The sequence below is a fragment of the Nanorana parkeri genome, unplaced genomic scaffold (assembly GCF_000935625.1).
Source record: "Nanorana parkeri isolate BGI_ZX_2015 unplaced genomic scaffold, ASM93562v1 scaffold1358, whole genome shotgun sequence".
Lineage (NCBI taxonomy): Eukaryota > Metazoa > Chordata > Amphibia > Anura > Dicroglossidae > Nanorana > Nanorana parkeri.
In genome coordinates, this window is record NW_017307626.1 from 61597 (window position 1) to 82176 (window position 20580).

Here is a 20580-nt window from a genome sequence, read left to right on the forward strand (position 1 = left end):
CTCCTGTCCTATGATAAAAGAAAAAAAAAAAACACTTAAAAGTTTTAAAGACAACCCACTCTCCTGTAAAACGGTTTTGTAAATTATGGCTAAGATCTGTTTAACCCAAAGTGTTTTACCCCACAAATCACAAATTTGGGGTTAATAAGGAATCAAAACAAAAAAGAAACCCCATTAAATTACTTTGAAAGGTAATAAGGTCATCTAAAATTATTTAAAAAAAAGTTCTTGTTATCAAATCCTTGTTTTTCTTTGAGTTGCATGGGGCTGGAGGAGGCACACTGTTGAGGTCTGTAGGATCAATCATCTGTGGTTGAGACAGTCCTTGTGGGTTTTTTTTCTTTTCTTTTCGTTTTTTTTTTTTTTTTTAATGCTGTAGATAGAAATATGAAGAGAGGTTTTTGGTATCCCCCCTGCTCTTTATCTATTTTTTTGATTTTTAATTACTGAAGTTCAGTGAATGTCCCATCTGTCCACTCCTGTGGATATTTTCTGTAGAGACGCCGCTTTAGCTTTTTCAGCTGGTGAGAATTGATAGTCCACTGAGTTCTGAATACGAAGTTCTCACCCTGAGCCACCATAGCGAGGTCGGCAGGATAGAGACAGAGAAGGGTTGCGGTGGTTGAGGTATGAGTGTATGAGAAAAAAAGTAACAAATAAACATCTTCCTGGTTTAATCTCGGTGTGAGTAAAGTGTATGTGTGCGAGGTGGGAGCGTGAGCATGGTGTTTTTAACTCACCTCCTCATTCCTGGCGTGCAAATTAAGCCGCCTCCATTTACTGTCAGTTTAATCGATTTCTCTGATAACATAATGAATGTACGGAAAAAAAAAAAGAAATATCTCAGAGAGAGTTACATGTAGTGTTAAGAAGTTGGCATTAGGGGAGGTCCACAATCCTGACATTGCAAAAGGTTCAACATCATTCAGCCTTGAGATTTTGTGTGCCGCTAGTCATGAGGAAGCTGGCTAATCTTCAGAGTCGTTGCCTTCACTAGAGATGTGGTGGCCTCAGATCTTCACTGATGTGCCCTTCATGAATCTCTTTTTTGATGTACTAGAGGTGTGACCAGAGATCAGGGCTGGACAGGAAGAAAACAGGCTGCAGGTTGTGGTCAGTGTCACCTCCCCCCCCAAAAAAAGTGTCAGTCCAAGCTGTATTGTTGGGAGAACACCCTAGTGAAGTATTGGAGATATGCCCCCATAAGAAGCTGGTGGGTTTCTGAATTCAAAGACTGAATATCATTCGCATAGCCCTACTGGTCATAAAAATGTCCTTCCTAACAGCTAAACAAGTGTTCTCAGCTGATGGCTCCCAACTTCAATCGCGAACCCATCAAGAAAACCATCCTGTAGTAAGCGGGTGAGTATAACAGGCACGGAGACTCCTTTGTGAAGTCGAGAGCAAAGAGTTAATGCGAGATCTCTCAGTTAGGATATGTTCCTGTAACCCAATATGCAGATAAACAACAGGGTAACTACAAGGCTACTGAGGTACTCAGTATTGCTACCTGTTGCAAGAACCAACCAACTCCTTGTTGATCTTTCTTCTAGTTTTACCTTCCCTCCAGCCGTATTCTAAAAGAAAAGAACAAGCCTGCATCCATCTCAAGTGCCTTTTTGAGAGTTTTTCGGCAGCAAAGGGGCAATAAAAGTAAATTAAACAAAGTTACAAGAATGAAAAAAAAACAACAAACAAGATGTAGCCACCTTACAGGTGAACACACAGCAGCACATATATACAAATATATACACATTTTTGTTTTCTTATTTAGAGTGTGCTAAGCACACAGGTTTGCAAAGACAAAATTGAGACAGACAAGAGGGCAGAGGTGAAAGGGATTCTGGGTTAATTAGCCAGGTCTCTAAGGCCTGGAAGTTTTAATGTCCACTGAGTGGACCGGACCTTTTTTATCTTTTTAACGTCCAGTCCGCAGACGTTAAGCTAAGAGAGATAGCTGTTCGGGGCCACATTGGCAGTCGGCAGTGCAAAAGGCTGACCGTCAACACAGCCCAGAACTAAGAAAAACACTATTTCAAAAAACAAAACATTTTTTCCTTTCCTAAACAGCTGAGGTAAGACAGATGCAGAGTGTTTTAAATTCGCTGCGAGAAAACTTAGCACCACCCAGAACCAGAGAGAAAAAAACACCTTTTGAAAGGGAAAATAACGTTATGACTGCATCCTTAGAAATTGCTTGATATAGATTAGGAAATTGCTTTTTTTTTGTATCAAAATAGCTGAAGTCAGCATTTAATAGGTGTAATATGCCAAAATCACCCATAGCTTATATCCGAAAGCAGATAGATTTGGAGTTTTTCTTCATAGTTCTCAGCTTGGAATTCTCTCTGGTAGTGGAATGATCTAACAACGGGTTTCCCATCTTGGAACAGCAGACATCATCTAATCCCAGGTGACTGGACAAATGGTGGTTAAACGTGATTTTTTTCCTCATTCTACATATATAAAGTAGATATCCCTAGTTTGATTCCTATGGTCCTACCAGCATTGGACAACGATCAGAATGTCAATCAGGCAAGTAAGATTAATCTGGGAGCCACAAGGCCATGTTGGAACCTACTAGCTGGTGAGATATTGTTCTACTTTGACAACCTCCTGTCTCCTAGTCACCTAAATGGTCACTATTTAGGTGAATGAGTGCATGTTTCTTTATGGCAGTTGACTGCAAAAACATTTTAACATTTTTTGCTAAGGTTTTGACCACTACCTAAAGTTTGCTTTGCTCCACTGAGCTTTAGATTCTAAAACAATTATTTCAGGGAGAAAAGAACACCTGGGCTTAGTTGATGTCTCTGTGACAGCACAGTATCAAATTCTACATTGGTATCCCCAGCTAATGGCACAGAATTCCCTTTTGCAGAGCCAACCTCGCTTCCAAATAATAAGTGTACAAATTTGTAACAAAAAATGTCTGCATATATGGGCTTTATAAAAGGAAACATATATACATGCATATGTATAATTAAGTGCTTTGTTAATTCGGCTTTTAGGAGTGAAGGGTTGGGGATGGGCATCTGTCTGCGGAAAATGTTGAACCCCCCCCCCAAAAAAATGGGTAGGGGGGTTAAATTGTGAAAAATACTACATATTAAGTGCTTTATCAGCCAAACTATTTTGGCAGCAGCTAAAATCTCCCTAGGGAACAACAAAGAGGGTTCAACAAACTATCACAATGGCTGTAATCTATCCGACCACAGACATGAGGGACTTGGCTGTTCTCCTGGCTCCTAGCACACACAACTCCCAAATGCTCCAGGTGTGATGGGGGACAGTCCCAAGCTTTAGAGCAGTTCAGGGGAGAGGGTGCTTGTTTCATTATTCTAGTTATGGGTCCCTGTAAGTGTAGTTACATCCCAGCTATGAAGGTTTATTTATGGTGTGGATAACACAGCACAAAATACTCTCCAATGAGACTTTGGTCATATTGGTCCAATATGACCCAAAACATCATCCAATTGCTTGCCATGGGATAAGAAAGTTTTGCTTTCTTGGTGCGCCTTTTCCTATACTAGTAAATCAAAGACTCTAGCAAAACTATTTTTTTAATTTTTTTTCATCAATAAAAAAATACATTTTTGGTAAGTGCTAACTAGAGAAACACAGCCTTCTTCATGACCAGTTCTCTAAAAACTGTCCACAATAAGCATAATCAAGATGCACCACAGAGTCAGCTACAGCCATGTAGCATTTCTAAAATAAATATGGGATACAAAATAACAAAATAAGTGCTTTTCTTTTTTTAAGTTGAGCTTATTTTAAAACTAAAACATTCAAACATAAATTGGAAAATCATAATTGGTAAGAAGTGCTTTTTTGCAAAGTGCAAGAAGAAAGACTTGGGCATAGTTACAGTCTACATTAAAATGGGGCTCTCCCCTACTATTTGCAAAGCAACCCAAAAAAATGGGTTAGGCCATCAATATGACTTGCTATACAATAAGGCCTGGAACTTTATAAAGCCACAAAGTATTGCATTACTAAAGATCCAGAGAATGGTGCAAGACAGCAGCAAAAGAAGGGTTAAAATATGCAATAATGGCGCTTGAAAAAGTGCTTCTTAGAAAATTTTTGGTTTGCTTAGCTGGTGAGGGTGTCTGGTTTTCCGCATGACAGTGAAGAAGGAAAAGGGAGGTGACAGAGGGGCTACTTTGGTGCAATTTTTCGACCCAAGTGGGTTGTGGTTTTCACGTAACCGAGGGTGCCATAGAGGGAATTCTGTGCGTGGGCGTGCTTTCATCACACATAGAAAACTCAACAACCCCCAAACTGCCTCGCCAATTCGGAGGAAATGCAAACTGACCCAACGCAATCTGCATAGGTGTTTAAGAGCTTGAGGGATGATATCTGATTGTGCAATATATATCTATACACATAGAAGTACCATGTCTGTGTGGTATTCTCATATACACTAATTAAATCCTTGTAATAGCCTAAGCCCAAAATATAACTGACAAAGAGAATCACATTCTGTTAGATGTCTATAATGGTACCTTCAGATGCGAGTCATGAGCGACAATGAAATGAGGCAGATCTTGGCACCACATGAAAGCGGAATGACTAATGGCCAGATTGAGTATTTTACCCAACAGGCCATAGTTTCTCTGGTTTTGTGCCAATGGCAGCGTGGAGATATGGAGCAACTGCATACTTGTGCCTTCATAGCAGCTCCGTGGGTACCTTAGTGGGTCAGTAAATATAAAATGTCAGGTTGCTTTAGATAAAAGAGCTTTTTATAGCACCATGGATAAATCTGATATAGAAGATTAGAAATTCTACACGGTGAATATGGTTATTTGGGGGGATCGTTTCCTGTACAGAGCTAACGTCATGTACAGTCATCTCACACAAACGTTAGCCTAAAATGGTTGCTAACATAGAACAATAGATTAGCCAGGTCAAATATGGCAATATCTGTCCAGATGTGGACGAATTTGTATACATGTACAGCTATTATTAGCTCTTTTACATAAAATAACTTTTTATTTTGTTACTGCTTATAAAACATGGCAGCAGAACTGCGTCATTACACATGCAGCTCATGATTAATGCATTACAGTGTTTTGCCTTCATCTATGGCTAATTAACTGTACAGCCATCATATGCCTGCTGGTAGATATACAAGTATAGATATACAGCATAATCAGATATTTCTAAGTACACCACACCAAATGGAGCAGTGAATTAATGCTTTCTGTTTTGTAACAAATCCTCGGCCCACAGAACCAGGACAGGTAGACAGTTCATATAGTACAGAAAGGCGAGGGGAAACCTTGCGTCGCAGCTTGACACTGCATGACATAAGACAGGGCAGCTTTGGCCAAGGCAGGAGCTGACATGGCAACTTTTGATGGTCCTGAGTCTGCATAAACATCTCAGCTTAACAAGGCCAAGCTTTTGAAGCTCTTATCTTCTTCTCAGCGAAACATAACATATATATGTGTGTATACACAAATATCTCTCTCTATATTATATACACACATACATACACACAGACTTTTTTTTTATGTGGGAAGGAAGAGAACTTTCAGTCTCACTCATGTTGTACCCATCCCATATCTGAAATGACCATGTCACTCATGGTGAACGTAGATGGTTTTCAAGGAAACCTCCATTATATAGGGTCTTAGTGTGCCAGATTGGCTTCAAAGGAAATTATGCAAAAAAGGTGATTGCTTCCATAGTAAAACTGTTGGGTGCATCACAATGAAAGCAAAGGCGACTCTAATACTCTTTCCTTCGTGTTGAGCCAAGAGTATGGCTGAAGAACTGTTGATCTGATGTACAATTACGCCAAGATTGGGAGCTTCCATTCTGGCTTGTGCCGGCTTTTAATGGCATCATCAATTTCAGAAGGACCAATCCAGCCACTCCCTTCAATCCTTCCCAGGACATGAGAGCCTTGTAAGGGATGGCATGCTGGAATAGAGCCAAGCAATTCCCTTTCCTCTCTACCCCCCTCCACTGCCCCTTAGACTTCCTGGTCCTCGAACACCTCAAGGAAGAGCGGTGGGAAGAGCTCTGTGGGGCACTCAACCTTCATGTGCAGGAAGCGACTGGCGTGGCATGCTCCAATCATACGCAAGTCAGTCACTTTCATGAGGAGCTTGGGCCAGAAGTGGGGAATGTTGTGTTTGCGGTGATTGATGTAGTGTTCGAAGGCGAGGAGGTAAGTCTCCTGACATTTCTCGATCTTATCCGTGCAGATCAAACCTGTCCGGTCTAAGGAAAAAAAAAAATTACCATTAGAATAAATCCTGCTAAAGGCAATTTGGCACCGTCTTTACATAAAATACAAAGTTCTAAACTAAGATCTTAAATGATGGCAGGGTGATTCCCATTGCATATTTTCTTCTGTCCAAGGGACCGTGCCAATTCTATTTTGGTCTGGATGTGACCGGGTCACTTCAGATTTTCAGTTACCAGCTGAAAAACAACCCAACATGACAGAGATATGGAAATTGCAGTTAACTTGTTTCATAAAAGGTGCAAGTATTAGGACTGCCATTTTTATCCTTTTACCACAACGTGTATATCAGGTGTCCCTTACGTCACTGTGTACATGTTTGTTATGGGTCAGTGACTCAGGAAGTAGTAAAACAAGGATGACTAGTTCCCTTTAAGTGATTTTTTTCCTATACGTTGTATTCAGAAAGTACTCCAACCCCCTTCACTTTTTTCAATTTCGTTATGTTGCAGCCTGATACTACAGTGGTTTAAATTCTTTTTTTTTTCTCTCATTAATCTACACTCAGTACCCCATAATGACAAAGTGAAATCAGAGAATATTAGAAATGTTTGTGAATTTATTAAAAAGAAAAAACTTAAATATCACATTTACCAAAGTATTCAGACACTTTACTCTGTGCTTTGTTGAAGCACCTTTGGCAGCAATTACAGCCTCGAGTCTTTTTGGATATGACGCGACAAGCTTTGCACACCTGGATTGGGGGATTTTCTGCCATTCTTCTTTGCAAATCCTCTCAAGCTCAGTCAGGCTGGATGGGGACCGTTGGTGGACAGCCATTCTCGGGTCTCTCCAGAGATGTTCAATAGGGTTCAAGTCAGGGGCTCTGGCTGGGCCACTCTAGGACATTCACAGAGTTGTCCCTAAGCCACTCCTGTGTTGCCTTGTCTGTGTGCTTCGGACTGTTGTCATGTTGAAAGGTGAACCTTCGGCCCACTCTGAGGTCCTAAGCGCTGTGGAACAGGTTTTCATATCTCTGTACATTGCTCCATTCAGCTTTTCCTCAAACCTGACCAGTCTCCCAGTTCCTGCTGCTGAAAAACACCCCCAGAGCATGATGCTGCCACCACCATGCTTCACTGTTGGGATGGTATTAGGCAGGTGATGAGCGGTGTCTGGTTTCCTCCAATCATAACGTTAGAATTGAGGCCAAACAGTTCAATCTTGGTTTCATCAGACCAGAGAATCTTGTTCTTCACAGTCTGAGAGTACTTTTAGGTGCTTTTTTCAAACTCAAAGCGGACTTTCATGTGTTTTGCGGCAGAGGGTTCCACTCTGCCATAAAGGTCAGATTGGTGGAGTGCTGCAGTGATGGTTGTCCTTCTGGAACTTTGTCCCATCCCCACACAGGATCTCTGGAGCTCAGTCAGAGTGACCACCGGGTTCTTGGTCACTTCTCTTACTAAGGCCCTTCTCCCCCGATTGCTCAGTTTGGCCGGGGCGACCAGCTCTGGTTGTACCAAACTTTTTTGATTTAAGAATTATGGAGGCCACTGTGCTCTTGAGAACCTTCAGTGCAGCAGACATTTTTTGTAGCCTTCCCCAGATCTGTGCCTTGCAATAATCATGTCTCTGAGCTCTGCTCATATACAGTATGCATTGTAAGTATGCTCTGATACAGTATGCATTGTAAGTATGCTCTGATACAGTATGCATTGTCAGCTGTGAGGCCTTCTATAGAGAGGTGCGCGCCTTTCCAAATCATGTCCAATCAATGTAATTTACCTCCCATGGACTCCAATCCAAGTTGTAGAAACATCTCAGCAACGATCAAGAGAAATGGGAGGCACCTGAGCTAAATTTCAAGTAAAAGGCTCTGAATACTTATGCCAATGTGATATTACAGTTATTCCTTTTTCATAAATTTACAGACATTTGTAAGATTCTGTTTTCAATTTGTCATTATGGGGTATTGAGTTGTCAGGGACCCAGGGGGTCCGTTCCTCACCAGGCTCGCCGGCGCGGGCATCGGGCACGGGCTCCTCCTCCTCCTGGCAGGGCATCTAGCGCTGGGATTGCCGGTGCGCATGCGCGAGACGAGTGTGCGGTACGCACGCAGCGCGCGCGTGCCCGGGAGCGTGCGCGTAGTGCGCCACCCCACGTTCCAGGTGCTACTCAGGCTGGGGGAGGATTCCAGCACTCACCAACTGCCCTCGGCCTTGTGATTGGCTCCTGACTGAGGAAGCTTCCTGGTTGCCCTGGCAGCCAGGGGGCGGTCCTGGGTTCCCTGTGTATATAAAGCTGGTCAGAGCCTTGACTCATTGCTGAGTTATTCTACCTCATGGTGAACACCCAGCTCCCTCTTGTGAACCTATCTGTTGATCATACTTCCCGGCTACCGACCCTTTCGCCTGACCCTTCGCCTACGAATCTTGCTGCCTGCCACGACCCGGACCTGGACTCGATTACTCTATTGGATTAACCTTTTGATACTGCGATCTTGGACTTGTTTTCGTCCCTGCCAAGGGGTTCCACTCCTGGCCCAGTTACCCGGCCTGACATGAGTGTAGATTAATGAGGAAACAACTGTAGTATCAGGCTGCAACATAACAAAATTGAAAAAAGTAAAGGGAGTCTGAATATTTTCTGAATGCACTGAATATTTATATCAAGGATTCACTTTAGGACAAAATGATACAGTGTCGCTGTTTTGAATCTATATATAGTTTGCTTTGTTAAATATATAATGCTCATCCCATTCATTACAGACAGCAGGGAATCAAACTCTCCCTTTCTCCCCACAAAACTGACAAATCTGATTACATTAAAAAAAAAAAAACATTCAAAAAGGTATATTTATAATAGCCACATATTCAATGAAATTTCACAAAACCTAAAACGCTTTTTGTGAAAATCCTGCATAGCAAGTAACAGTTAAATGGTGGATAGACGAAGGACTGTATAGGATTGGGGATTTTATCAAATTTCACAAACCAATCACATACCACTACTGTTTAAACACCCTCAAGATGCCTCACTGTGAATATTTCAGATTTAGACAAATCAATCACTTCCTATCTACCCTACCCATACCCGAGACTGGAGCCCTGTTGCCAACACAATATGAACGGTGGTGCCTAGGTGGGTTAGGTCAAAGGGGAGGAACGTCCCTGATCTATGAAGCCCAACTAGGATCATTCACTAAAACGGCTTATATGGTAGCCTGGGAATTGGAAATAGGGACACCACTCTCATTAGAAGAATGGCAACAGTGCTCTAAAAGATCGACTAAGGGACTGTTAAATGTTTCTCTTCTAGAAGCCAAATACAAGGTATTTTCTCGATGGTATCTTGTGCCAACAAAATTAGCGAAGATGGGCCCAGGTGTCAGCTCGTTATGCTTTAGGGGCTGTAAACAGCAAGGCACCATGCTCCATGTCTGGTGGCAGTGCCCAGGACTACGACCTTTCTGGAACAAGTTGTTTGCTCTGCTTTCTAGGATCCTCGGGATCTTTATCCCCAGAGAATCACAGTATACTTTACTTAATAAATCAATCCCGGACATCTCTCGTAAAGCAAAACAGATTTCCTTTTTTTTCCTGGCGGCTAAGATTTCAATAGCTCGGTCCTGGAAAGCGGAAAAGGTCCCATTCTCTCTGTTGCTGTCTAAAGTGAATTTGATCATGATCCATGAGAAACTATCTAGCATCTTGCAGGATAACTATGCAAAATTTGAAGCAGTATGGGCGCCTTGGTTGAAATACCAAGGGATCTTAAATGCTCATACCATTATCTCTGATTCCTTAACTTAAATTTATCTATCCCGCTCCTAGGAAACTAGGAAATTATAATCTCTTAGGTATTGTCTTTCCTTTACATAATAAGATTATTTTCTTTTTTTTTTGGCCTTTCCCCCTTCGTGTTTGTTGTTTTTGTTTTGTATATTAAAAAGTTTTCCATAAGTTTCCATTTAGCGAAAGCTCCTCTACCCTTTTTTGAGAGACCCCGCATCCCCAAAGCTAGAAGTGACCGAATGGAAGGGCAAGCCTATAGAGGAGAACGGGGGCAGGGGCAAAGCTGAAGGTTAATAACGCAACTGGTTCTCCCCCTTTCTTTTCTTTTGGTGATAGCTTTTGGATAGCCTATGTAAGGGTTGGGGGATGCGGGGAATTAATGTTTTGGACACATTTGTTAAAAGCTTGAATTAAAATATGTTATATCTTATGGAAACCAATAAAAACTTTGAAAAACGAAAATCCTGCATAGCACGTTACCAGGCCTCTATCAGGTACATGTGTACAAATCTTAACTTTATCGCAGGCCTTTGTGGTCACTGGTCTACCTCAACACAACATAGCTGAGTGGTTCTGAAGCGGGAAAGAAATGAGCTCACCTCGCATAATTCAGTGAAAATCTCTCCTGCTCTGCGCTGTGATGTCAGTTGGACTTATACAATAAGAGGGGCATGGTACAGAAATAGTTTTTGAAGATGCATAATGCACATTTACACAGTATAATTACATGTCAAGGTGTTCAAAGGTACTATTTACTAATTTCAGCATTCACTGTATATCCTGTGTTTAACCCACTCCTGCCCAGGGATCACTGCAGCCTAAATATTCAGGCCAAATTTAGCAGCATCAGTATGTGCTGGTTAACTTGAGTTTAACACTGACTAAATTTAATGAGAACTCTGCTCTATTTGTTATTATAGGCTGACAAACAGACAAAGATGGCTCTATAAAAATATATTTTTGTTACATTTTTTCAATACTTTAATTCTACAGACTACAGTGGCCTCTACAAACCTGGCTTTTTGGGTGAACACCATTTGCTCGACATTAGTACTGCTAGATGGAGGTGAGGAGTACGTGCTCCTCGGCTCCATCTAGTGATAGTGATGCCGAGTGAACAGTGTGAACCCTCTACAAATTGGGACCTATGTCAAGGTTGACATAGTGATCTTATCGTGCAAAATCACACTGATTGGTTTCTGTTCGTTAAGGAGGACCAAAGCTTTCACGAATAGCTGGGTTTAACAGCTAGCAGCCACACAAAGTGTACCATCACCTACCATTCTTACATTTCTTAGGGATTTTGGTGGTGAATTTACCACAATGGAGTTCCCACATTTCTACACATGCCACGGCAGAGTGTTGTTGGGGCAATACTTTAGAAGTTAGGGACACTTTGTGGATCTATGCCATTTCTACTTTTCTTGAAGACTAACTATGCCAGGCTCTGCGTAATGAGAGCCAAAGTACTTCCTTTTCAGGAGCCATTGTGCATATGTTTAGAAAATTCACAAATCTTTTATTACAATTGTGTGTGTGTGTGTGTGTCTGTGTGTATATAAAGCTACAGTTCTTCCTTAATACATTTTTAGCAATCCAAAGTCTCAGAAAAACAAAGTTGTTTGGCAAACACCAGAACTGCTATGTTGCTAGTCCAAGCATATGTATAGACAGTGATTGAACAAACACTTGCGCTAAGATACTGCACGCACCTGAGGACATGAGCAGGACAGCCTGCAGCAGAGCCACTTCCGTGTCATCCAAATTAAATGCAGACAAAGATCTTCCTAAGTCAAATATAGCATCTGAGACCACCCCAAGTCCACCATTCTTTAGTTGTTCTCGCTTCACTGCCATCTCACCGCTCAGTGTCAGAGTCTCACTGTCTGGATCATAACGCACAGCAGCTCGGAGAGACATGATCTCCATACAGCATCCTTTCAACAGGATGATCTGGTCTTCACAGGGTAGCTGCAATCAAAGGTACAGGGAACATAAACATATGGAAATAACATAAAAGTAACTAATATAGGTGGACCTCATGAGACAAAAATGCAAAGAGACACAGGCCTGCTTCAATATAATCATTCATAAAATTCTTCCAAACCCTTTCTGAAATTAACTTTAAAGACCAAGTGAAGTAACAGAAATAGATGTTCAGTCACACAGACTTACAACCTACATTTTCATGTGTGTCTAAGGCTGGGTTCACACATAGGCGTATCGAATATGTGCGTTTGTCGCAAGTCGCTACTTTGGCTACTTGGCTGTATCCCAATGGAAACGCGCGACAAAAACGCCCCAAAGAAGCTCCTGCTCTTCTTTGCGTTCGGCGTTTTGTAGCGCGTTCATACGGCCTGTAATACGCCCAGGTGTGAACCATACCCATAGGAAATAATGGGATTTCGGTGTTTGAGCGTTTTGCAGAGCGTTCGAACGCGCTACAAAACGCCCAGGTGTGAACCAGGCCTAATAGGCACCATAGCTTTACTCAGCTACCAGTGCACTTTGTATTCTAACAGAAATATCCCCTCTCTTCTTCAAGCATTTCAAGTCTGTCTGAGGACATTTGAGTTTATGGTTGTGGCTGATACTTGTTTATGCCAGCATTGGAGAAGGGCAAGGGGCCCATTAACATGAAAAGATAAGGGCATTTCCACATAAAAATCAGTTAAACAATTGTAACAGAGAGTTGTACAGGTCTGTAGATAGAAGAAAAAGTGTGCAACTTTAATTGACCTCTTAGTAAAACTATACAATGAAACATGTACCATTAAAAATCAGGTACCACCAAGTTTGCTTATGTGTCTAATTTTACAAATTGTATACAGGCTGGCAAGTGAGGCCTGATCCACGTTATACAGAACTACACATGGACGACATTGAATGGCTTAGACACTAGGAGACATATCAGCAGAAAGCAACTATTACTGCATTTTAACAAGGTTAGGTGGGACAGGGGATCATGAATTTGCTTACCAGACAGCGATGAGGGGAATTTATCAACTGGAGCAGACAAAATCTGGAGCAGCTGTGCATGACAACCGATCAGCTTCTCTCTTCAGTTTGATCAGTTAAGATTTGATGCTGACTGGTTGCCATGCACATTGCACATCTGCTCCAGTTTTGATAAATTCCCTTGTGTTTTGGTGATCCAAGGTCACGTTAGTCCCCAAGTCCAGGGAGAATAGCCATTGCACAGTAACAGGAATCTGCACACATTTTGTGCGGACCTTTGTCCATCTCCCTGTGCCTATACTGGTTTAATATCTAGCACTTACCTCTGAGAACATGGGCAGCTTCTTAGCAAAGTCCACCACTCGTGTGATCGCAGGCGTGATTATTTTGGTGAACTCACTGAATGCTTCCAGGTCAACTTTATCATTGTCTGCCATGGATGCCATTGGATTCTGTCCTATATCTTCAGGCTAAGGTTAGCATACAAGGGGGAAAAAAAGACATTCAGTGTGGTAAAATCATAAGTATAAAATGCAAAGGAGTTAAATAGTGAAAATATTTCCTGAGAATTGGCCCACTACAAATCAGGAGTTCTGAATTCTCTCTGACTTCACTTGCTGTACACATTCTACATTACTGACTCAATGGGTGTTCACTGGGTATCCACTGATAACTCTTGCAATGCTTTCTGGCTCCAAAAATAAAATGCATGCACATTTGTTTCTTTTATCAATATGAGTGTAATTTGTAATTTTATAAGATGCTTTTTAATGCTCATTAAAGGCACTGAATCAAGCAGGAATGTGGAGCAGATGCCTTCCTTTAGCTCACACCCAAGCACTTATGGTACAGAGTGCAAACAAGTTGAATGTTAACACGGCAATCTTTCTGCTGGCCTGAGTCTGTGAAGGTAGCTCTCAAGCAATCAGAAATGATATAGGTAGTAGATTGTAATTGCAACATTTCTTTCTGTTACTGTATTTACGAAGTACTTCAGGACTGGCCGGTTGCTTGCAGACATGATCTTGGTATTGTTTTTTTTAGCAGGCGATTCTCGTTTTGTACAAGTGATCTGGTGGCTGTACTTGTACCAGCCTGCATAGGTGGCGGTGGCGCCCCTAGAGGAGGGGGGACCTGGAACCATGATAATTAGTGTCAGGATGGAGAGTGGGAGCAAACCGGGGAACTTTCATTACCTGATCTGCACGGTGATCAGTGAGTCAGGTGAGTCTGTGATCAGTGAGTCAGTGAGTCTGTGCTCGCAGCTGTCACAAAGGCAGCTGAAGTGCCTGTTACACAGGAGATCAGGCACAATGCTGTTCTCAATTCCCTGTATTGGAGGCCAAGGGAGGCATCAGGGGTCTAATAGGCTCTATAAGAGAACCTGTCACCTCCAAACGCTATCACATAGGAGCTTGTTATCCCCTGTGTGATAGCAATAAAGTGAAAACATAATAAATTATAATTCTTTTATTAATTTCATTGTTATTAAAATTCGGTGTCAAATAACCAAAGTTTGCCACATTCCTTATCCTTAAAGTTCATGCTAATGCACTGTGAGCTGTAAATAAAGTAATTTTTAGCAGGGGTTCCTTGGGACCTGAACGTTATTTCTAAGGGTTCCTTTGTAATAAAAAGGTTGGTCTACTGTGTCAAGTTGCATATGTTCACAATAATTTTTTGCCATAGAGGGACTCAACACATAGATCACTATGTGTAACTGAGTTTTCCCTGAGAATTGGATGAAATCTACCAGCAACAAATACAATATTTTTATAAATTATCATCCATATGGGCAAAATTAATACTTAAAATCTGCAATATCAGAAGTTAATAAAACCCTGGTTTACAGCAAAGAAATATGAGAGAGCTGGAGCTAGGCTTCAAGGATGATCAAAAGTCCCTCTTCACAGTATGAAAAAGAAAACCTCAGTGGTCCATCAGCTGGCCTGCTATAAATCCAGCAGGGGGTGCTGCTCAACAAGATGGGAGAGCAGCAAGGAAAAGTAAGTGTGTACCATCCACGTGACGGGGAAAGGAGGGAGAGAGGAGACAACATGGGAAGAAGGGAGGGAGGGAAGGAGCTGCCGCTGCTCCCAGCTGCTTCTATCCTTCTCTGACAGAATTTACATGTGTGCGTCATGCAGAGGCCTGCTAGAAGTCCACTGATCTTGAATGTACAGGAATCCATGATCAAATCAATGCTGCCTGGGCATCAAGTATTGTATTACAAGTTACTTGGGCCAACAGCTGGCCTTGTACCAGTAATATAATTAAGATGCACTGCTGCAAGGAAGAATGACTTTAATACACTGCTTCATGGTCAGACAGAAGTACTGGCTGTTATCACAGAGAGACAGGTAACACAGCAAACATATAGACACTGACACACAGCGCCATTGATTTAGTGAAGGTGCGGTGTGCAAAGCTCAGTAACCCATGACAACTAAATAACAGTTATCAGGATTGTTTTGATTGCTTCAAATGTATGGAATGGAATATTAGGCAAACATGAACCCCTATTCTGAAGGAGGCAAAAGCAATGTGAACAGTGCAATAACCCACAGCAACCAATCAGATTATCTTTCTCCTTTCTGACTGAACTGAATTCCTGCGGTTTCATTGGTTGCCATGCAATAGGATGCACATATCCTGGTATACAAAATGTCAATCTGTCACAAAACTAAATAGTAGTGTAAAAAGCCTAAGATGGGTGATGACTTCTGGATCACAAACTTGGACTAGAACAGTAAAGCGGAACGTATTCAGCTTCATGGTGAAAACATAATTTCCTGTGAACTTGTCTGCAGACTAGGATTCAGAGAAAGGTGTCTTCCCTATTAGGGTACTCACAAAGGTGCTTTTGTTTGTAGCAGATTACCCAAAAATAATTACACAGTTGAAATGCATTTATTTAGTGTTTTTCCCTCCAAAGGATTTGTAATTCTGTAGAGCCAGTCTTGAGATTTACACACATTATCCACTGCAGGTGACACACCTATTTTCTCATTAATGATGAACTCCGGGTAGATATAAAAGACACTGCTTAATGCAGCTCTGTATTCATTGATACATCTTTACATTTATTGAATTTGTCTTCCTTTGAGGGACACAGGAAGTCTTTAACCTTCAGGTTATACTTGGTGGCTTCTAAACTATCTGCCGCTGAAACCCTTATGTGTCGCTCCAGTCTTGACTGATGAGCTTGTCCCTGGGGGACTCTCAGTCCACTGCTATTACTCAAATTTAAAAGGAGAGTGTTTTGGTTCTTTTCGATGGGTGTACATCACTCAAATTAGAGGATTATCCTGTTTCCGGTCTTGGGTCCTCGGAAACTCCTAAAGCCTCAAAGACTTTACCATTTCACCCACTTTTTCCAACTCTTTCTCTATGGAGCCTGGAGGATTTTGCACAAAGGCGGTCCATTTCCCCTGTGATTCTGGAAGTGTCCAGGCTCCCTCCAGAGGGCTATCTGATCCGGATTTAGGCAACTCCACAGTGGAGGTGTACATCAACCATGATGACACTGCAAGAAAGGTAGATTGGATCCTGACCTGGACAGAATTTCATGTTCCAGCCTTGTCCACCCAGTACATCCCCATCCATAAACTGGCAGGCAGACTTCCTCAGCTCAAAGCACCTGGATCTAGAGCAGTGGTCCCTACACCTGGAGATTCAGGACCTGTGTTGTGGGTGGGGGATGCTGGATGTGAGCCACCTAGCCTCCAGGTTCAACAATAAACTGGGCAGGTTTGTCTGCAAGTACAGGGATCCTTTAGCAGAAGCAGTGGATGCTCTGTTGGCTCAGTGGGGTCAGTACACCCTTATGTATGGCTTTCTCCCTTTATACTTTTTCCTCATCTTCTTCACAGGATCGAGATAGAGGGCATTTTAGTGATCCTCATTGCTCTGGACTGGCCCAGGAAGATGTGGTAAGCCAACCTGGTAGGACTTCTGGCAGATGCTTCATGGGCTTTTGAAGATCATCAGGATCTTTTTTTTCATGCTTTGTGCCAGCTTTAACATCAAGATTGTTGAAGCCCAGGTTTTGAGAGACAGGGGCATCTCTGAAACAGTGACTCGTATTATGCTTAAAGTTAGAAAGGCTACTTCCTGCAATGTCTTTCCTTCCCTGAAACTTCTTCCTCATCTGCTTGGGGATTGAGACTGAGGGCATTTCAGTGATACTCATTGTTCCAGACTGGCCCAGGCTGATGTAGTATGCCAACCTAGTAAGACTGCTAGTGGACGCACCAAGGGCTCTCTCCGATCATCAGGATCTTATGTCTCAAAGACCTATTTACCATCATACTTTACGGTTGCTGGCTTTAACATCATGGCTATTGAAGCCTAGGTTTTGAGAGACAGGGGCATCTATAAAACTGTGATTCCTATTATACTAAAAGCTAAGAAGTATAATCCTCATAAGGTCTATGACTGGATGTGGAAGGCATACTTCACTTGATGTAAGTCTTAGGGCATCCACCCTAGGAGTATCTCCATGGGGACAAATCCTCTCCTTCCTGCAGCTATGCCTGGACCAACATTTGGATATTCGCACTATCAAGAGCTAGGTTTCTGCCCTTTCTATTTTGTTTCAGAAACTTCGTGATTAAGACCTTTGTTCGGAGAGTCCCCATGTGGCTTTCCCTGTTCGTTCCCCGGGATCTGAATATGGTTCTCATTGCACTTCAGAAACCACTGTTTAAACCCACTAGAGACATTCCTCCCTCTACTCTCACCCACAATGTGGTATTTCGTGTAGGTTTCACCTCTGCGAGGCAAGTATATGAAATGGCAGTTTTATCCTGCATAACCCTTTCTGGTTTTGCATAGGGACAAAGGGGTGTTGGGGTCCACAACTTGCTTCATGCGTAAGGTACTTTCTGCCTTTCACTTCAAACAGGACATCATTCTTCCATCTCTCTGTCCTGTTCCAGTTCACTAAATTGTTCCCCCATTGTCTTCATGTGATTTGGATTTGTAAATCTCTCAACCACTGCTTCAGACTGATGGTTGAGACCTGTTAAAGTAATAGCAGCGCATCATAGAAAAACCAGGTCTCCATCCCTGCCAAACAGGGCTGTGTATATCTCTGGACCTGATGGACAGAAATACAAATCCTTTGGCAAGTAAAACAGCTACTATATATGTATTTAATTTGTGTATTTACATGTGTTCCTGTAGTTCAGCTTTAAGCAAATCATCTTCAGTTGTCTGCCTCCAGCTTCCTCATTGGGCAATAAATCAGCACCATCACTGCCTTCTAGGAAACTAACCCAGGAAGCATTAATGGTAAACGAGGGAGTAGTAGATTGATTGGACTGACTAACAGCGGTATGTGGACTACAGTAATAGTCGGACAACATTATATATGTGTTGATAAACAGTAAAAATGAGTGCATTTTAACCATTTATTAGATGTTTGCCTGGAGTCCTACTTTAAAAAAAAGAGTCTTAAACAATTATCAAGAAGGTTGTCGAGTGCAACCCTTGGCAGAAAAATAAGAAATGTTCATCACACGCACAGCACAGTACAGTGATAGTCCCATAGTTAGTCAGGTTGAAAAAAGACCATTGAGTTCAGCCAATAGAGAAAAAAGAATAAATGAGCTCCATGCCTCTTATTACATTAGTTATCCTTCCCTGCACTCTCTCCAGTTCCACAACATCCTTTTGTGAACTGGTGCCCAAAACTGAACTGCATATTCCAGATGAGGTCTTACTCAAGCTTTGCAGAGGAGTAAGATGATGTCTCTGACTCTGGAGTCTATACTACCTTTATTACAAGAAGGTATTTTGCTTGCATTAGAAACTGCAGCTTGCATTGCATGGTATTATTGAGTCTATGATCTACCAGAACTCACAGATCCTTCGCAATTATTACCTACGTCAGTTGTACTCCCCCTAGAGGGTATGACACATGCATGTTTTTAGCCCCCAAGTGCATAACTCTACATTTATAAACATTAAATTGAATTTTCCACAAAGTTGTTAAATCACCCAGCGCATTCAGATCTGCTTGTAAGTTGGAAACTTAGTATAAGGACTTTATTCCACTACATAGCTCGGTGTCATCTGCAAACAGAGAAATTGTATTTTCAAGCCCCAACTCTATATGGTTTATAAAGAGGTTAAAAAGTAAGGGTCTCCACGCTGAATCTTGGGGTACACTACAAATAACCTTAAATCAGAGTATCAATCATTAATCACTACTTTCTCAATATGTTCTTCAGCCAATCCAGTTACAGACTGATTTTTCTAAGCCTATAGACTTTACCTTACACATTAGCTGTTTGTGGGTGACTGCAGGGCGTAACTAGAACCTTCAGGGCAAGAAACTATGAAGGACCACCCCTAACCCCCCGCCGACATTAAACTGTCTGGTTAACAGGAAGGATGCCGAGGTCCCCAGCAAGCGCGGGACCTCAGGCAGCCGCTTCAGTTTAAAAATTTAGTGACGGTGTGCTGTCGAGAACGCCAACCCAGTATCTGCGTTTGCACACAGACGGATCAAGGTTTCCTCTATCATACTGGTCTGTGCACAAGCGCAGATGCTGAGGTCGGCAAATTCGATTAGGTTGGTATTCTAGGCAGAACACCGGTATCTGCGTTTAGTATCGGGGCATTTTCACGAGTATGAGTACTTGTGAAAATGACCAGTATTGGCACCAACTGGTGCATACCTACTTAAAAATATAATGCATTGTTGGGACTTGTACTCCTGCATAGTTGGTGCTATTCTGCATTGCTCTATAATGATTACACAGCAATGCAGAATACCACCTGCTATGCAGGACTAAAAGTCCCAGCAATACATCATAATAAAAAAAAGGGGGATGCTGAATACCACCACCATCCCCCTTCCCCCGCGCCCCCCCTTCCCGGTCCAGACTTACCTGACTCTCATGCAGGGCCCTCTTCTGTGTCTCGGCAGCCAGGTGGCGGGGCTAAGAGGAGAGGGTCCTGACACAGAAGAATGTGCTGCCTGGCGGTGCCTGCAGTACACTCTGCTGGACTAGTGACAGCCTCTCCAGCCCCGCCGCACAGCCGCCTGTACATGCTGCACGTGGCAGAGCGGCGGGGGAGGAGCGGCATCTTCTTCCTCTCTGGGCCCCCCCCCCACAGGCGGAACGTCAAGGCCCGGTCGCAACTGTGACCCGGTAGTTCCGCCAGTGCTGGAATTTGCAGTCCTGCATAGCTGGTGGTATTCTGCATTCCTGTATAATCATTATACAGTTATGCAGAATACCATCAGCTATAGATTTTACATAAAGTCAGCAATACTGCCACACCAATGAGAAGCTGAGGAAAGGGGGATTATAAAAAAAAATGAACGTTAAAACTGTAAATAAGCAATTTATGTTATAAATGGTTTTTGCGCTGTGTTGGTGTTTGTATTGTGATAAAATGATACAGGCTTATATTTAATTACAACACAAGGTATCACAACGCACGGCAATGCGTCACAAAGCTTTGCTATGCATTGCCACAGTTAAATTAATGTTTTTTTATGATAGAAAAAAATCACACTGCGATGCGTTCTAACAACGCACTGCAGCGCATGTGCCTGGCGTACACCACAATATGGTGCACGTGTATGTTATGTGTGTGTGTGGGGGG

General features: G+C 42.3%; 1 protein-coding gene and 1 long non-coding RNA gene across 3 annotated transcripts in view; one reads left to right on the top strand and one right to left on the bottom strand.

Annotated features, from left to right (window-relative positions):
- LOC108797875 overlaps nucleotides 1-7483 on the top strand; it is a 21622-nt gene extending 14139 nt beyond the window's left edge. Inside the window, exon 3 of the long non-coding RNA XR_001941911.1 lies at nucleotides 7473-7483. This is a non-coding gene — a long non-coding RNA (uncharacterized LOC108797875). The remainder of the gene's footprint in view (nucleotides 1-7472) is intronic.
- LOC108797874 (thyroid hormone receptor alpha) overlaps nucleotides 5516-20580 on the bottom strand; it is an 82865-nt gene continuing 67800 nt past the window's right edge. The window contains exons 6-8 of one of the 2 annotated variants that reach the window (XM_018569566.1): nucleotides 13281-13427; nucleotides 11712-11970; nucleotides 5516-6240 (exon numbers count right to left, since the gene is read on the bottom strand). In XM_018569566.1, the coding sequence (XP_018425068.1) occupies nucleotides 5990-6240; nucleotides 11712-11970; nucleotides 13281-13427 (657 nt within the window). In that variant the 3' untranslated portion in view covers nucleotides 5516-5989. The remainder of the gene's footprint in view (nucleotides 6241-11711; nucleotides 11971-13280; nucleotides 13428-20580) is intronic. The other variant, XM_018569567.1, reaches the window with a different exon arrangement.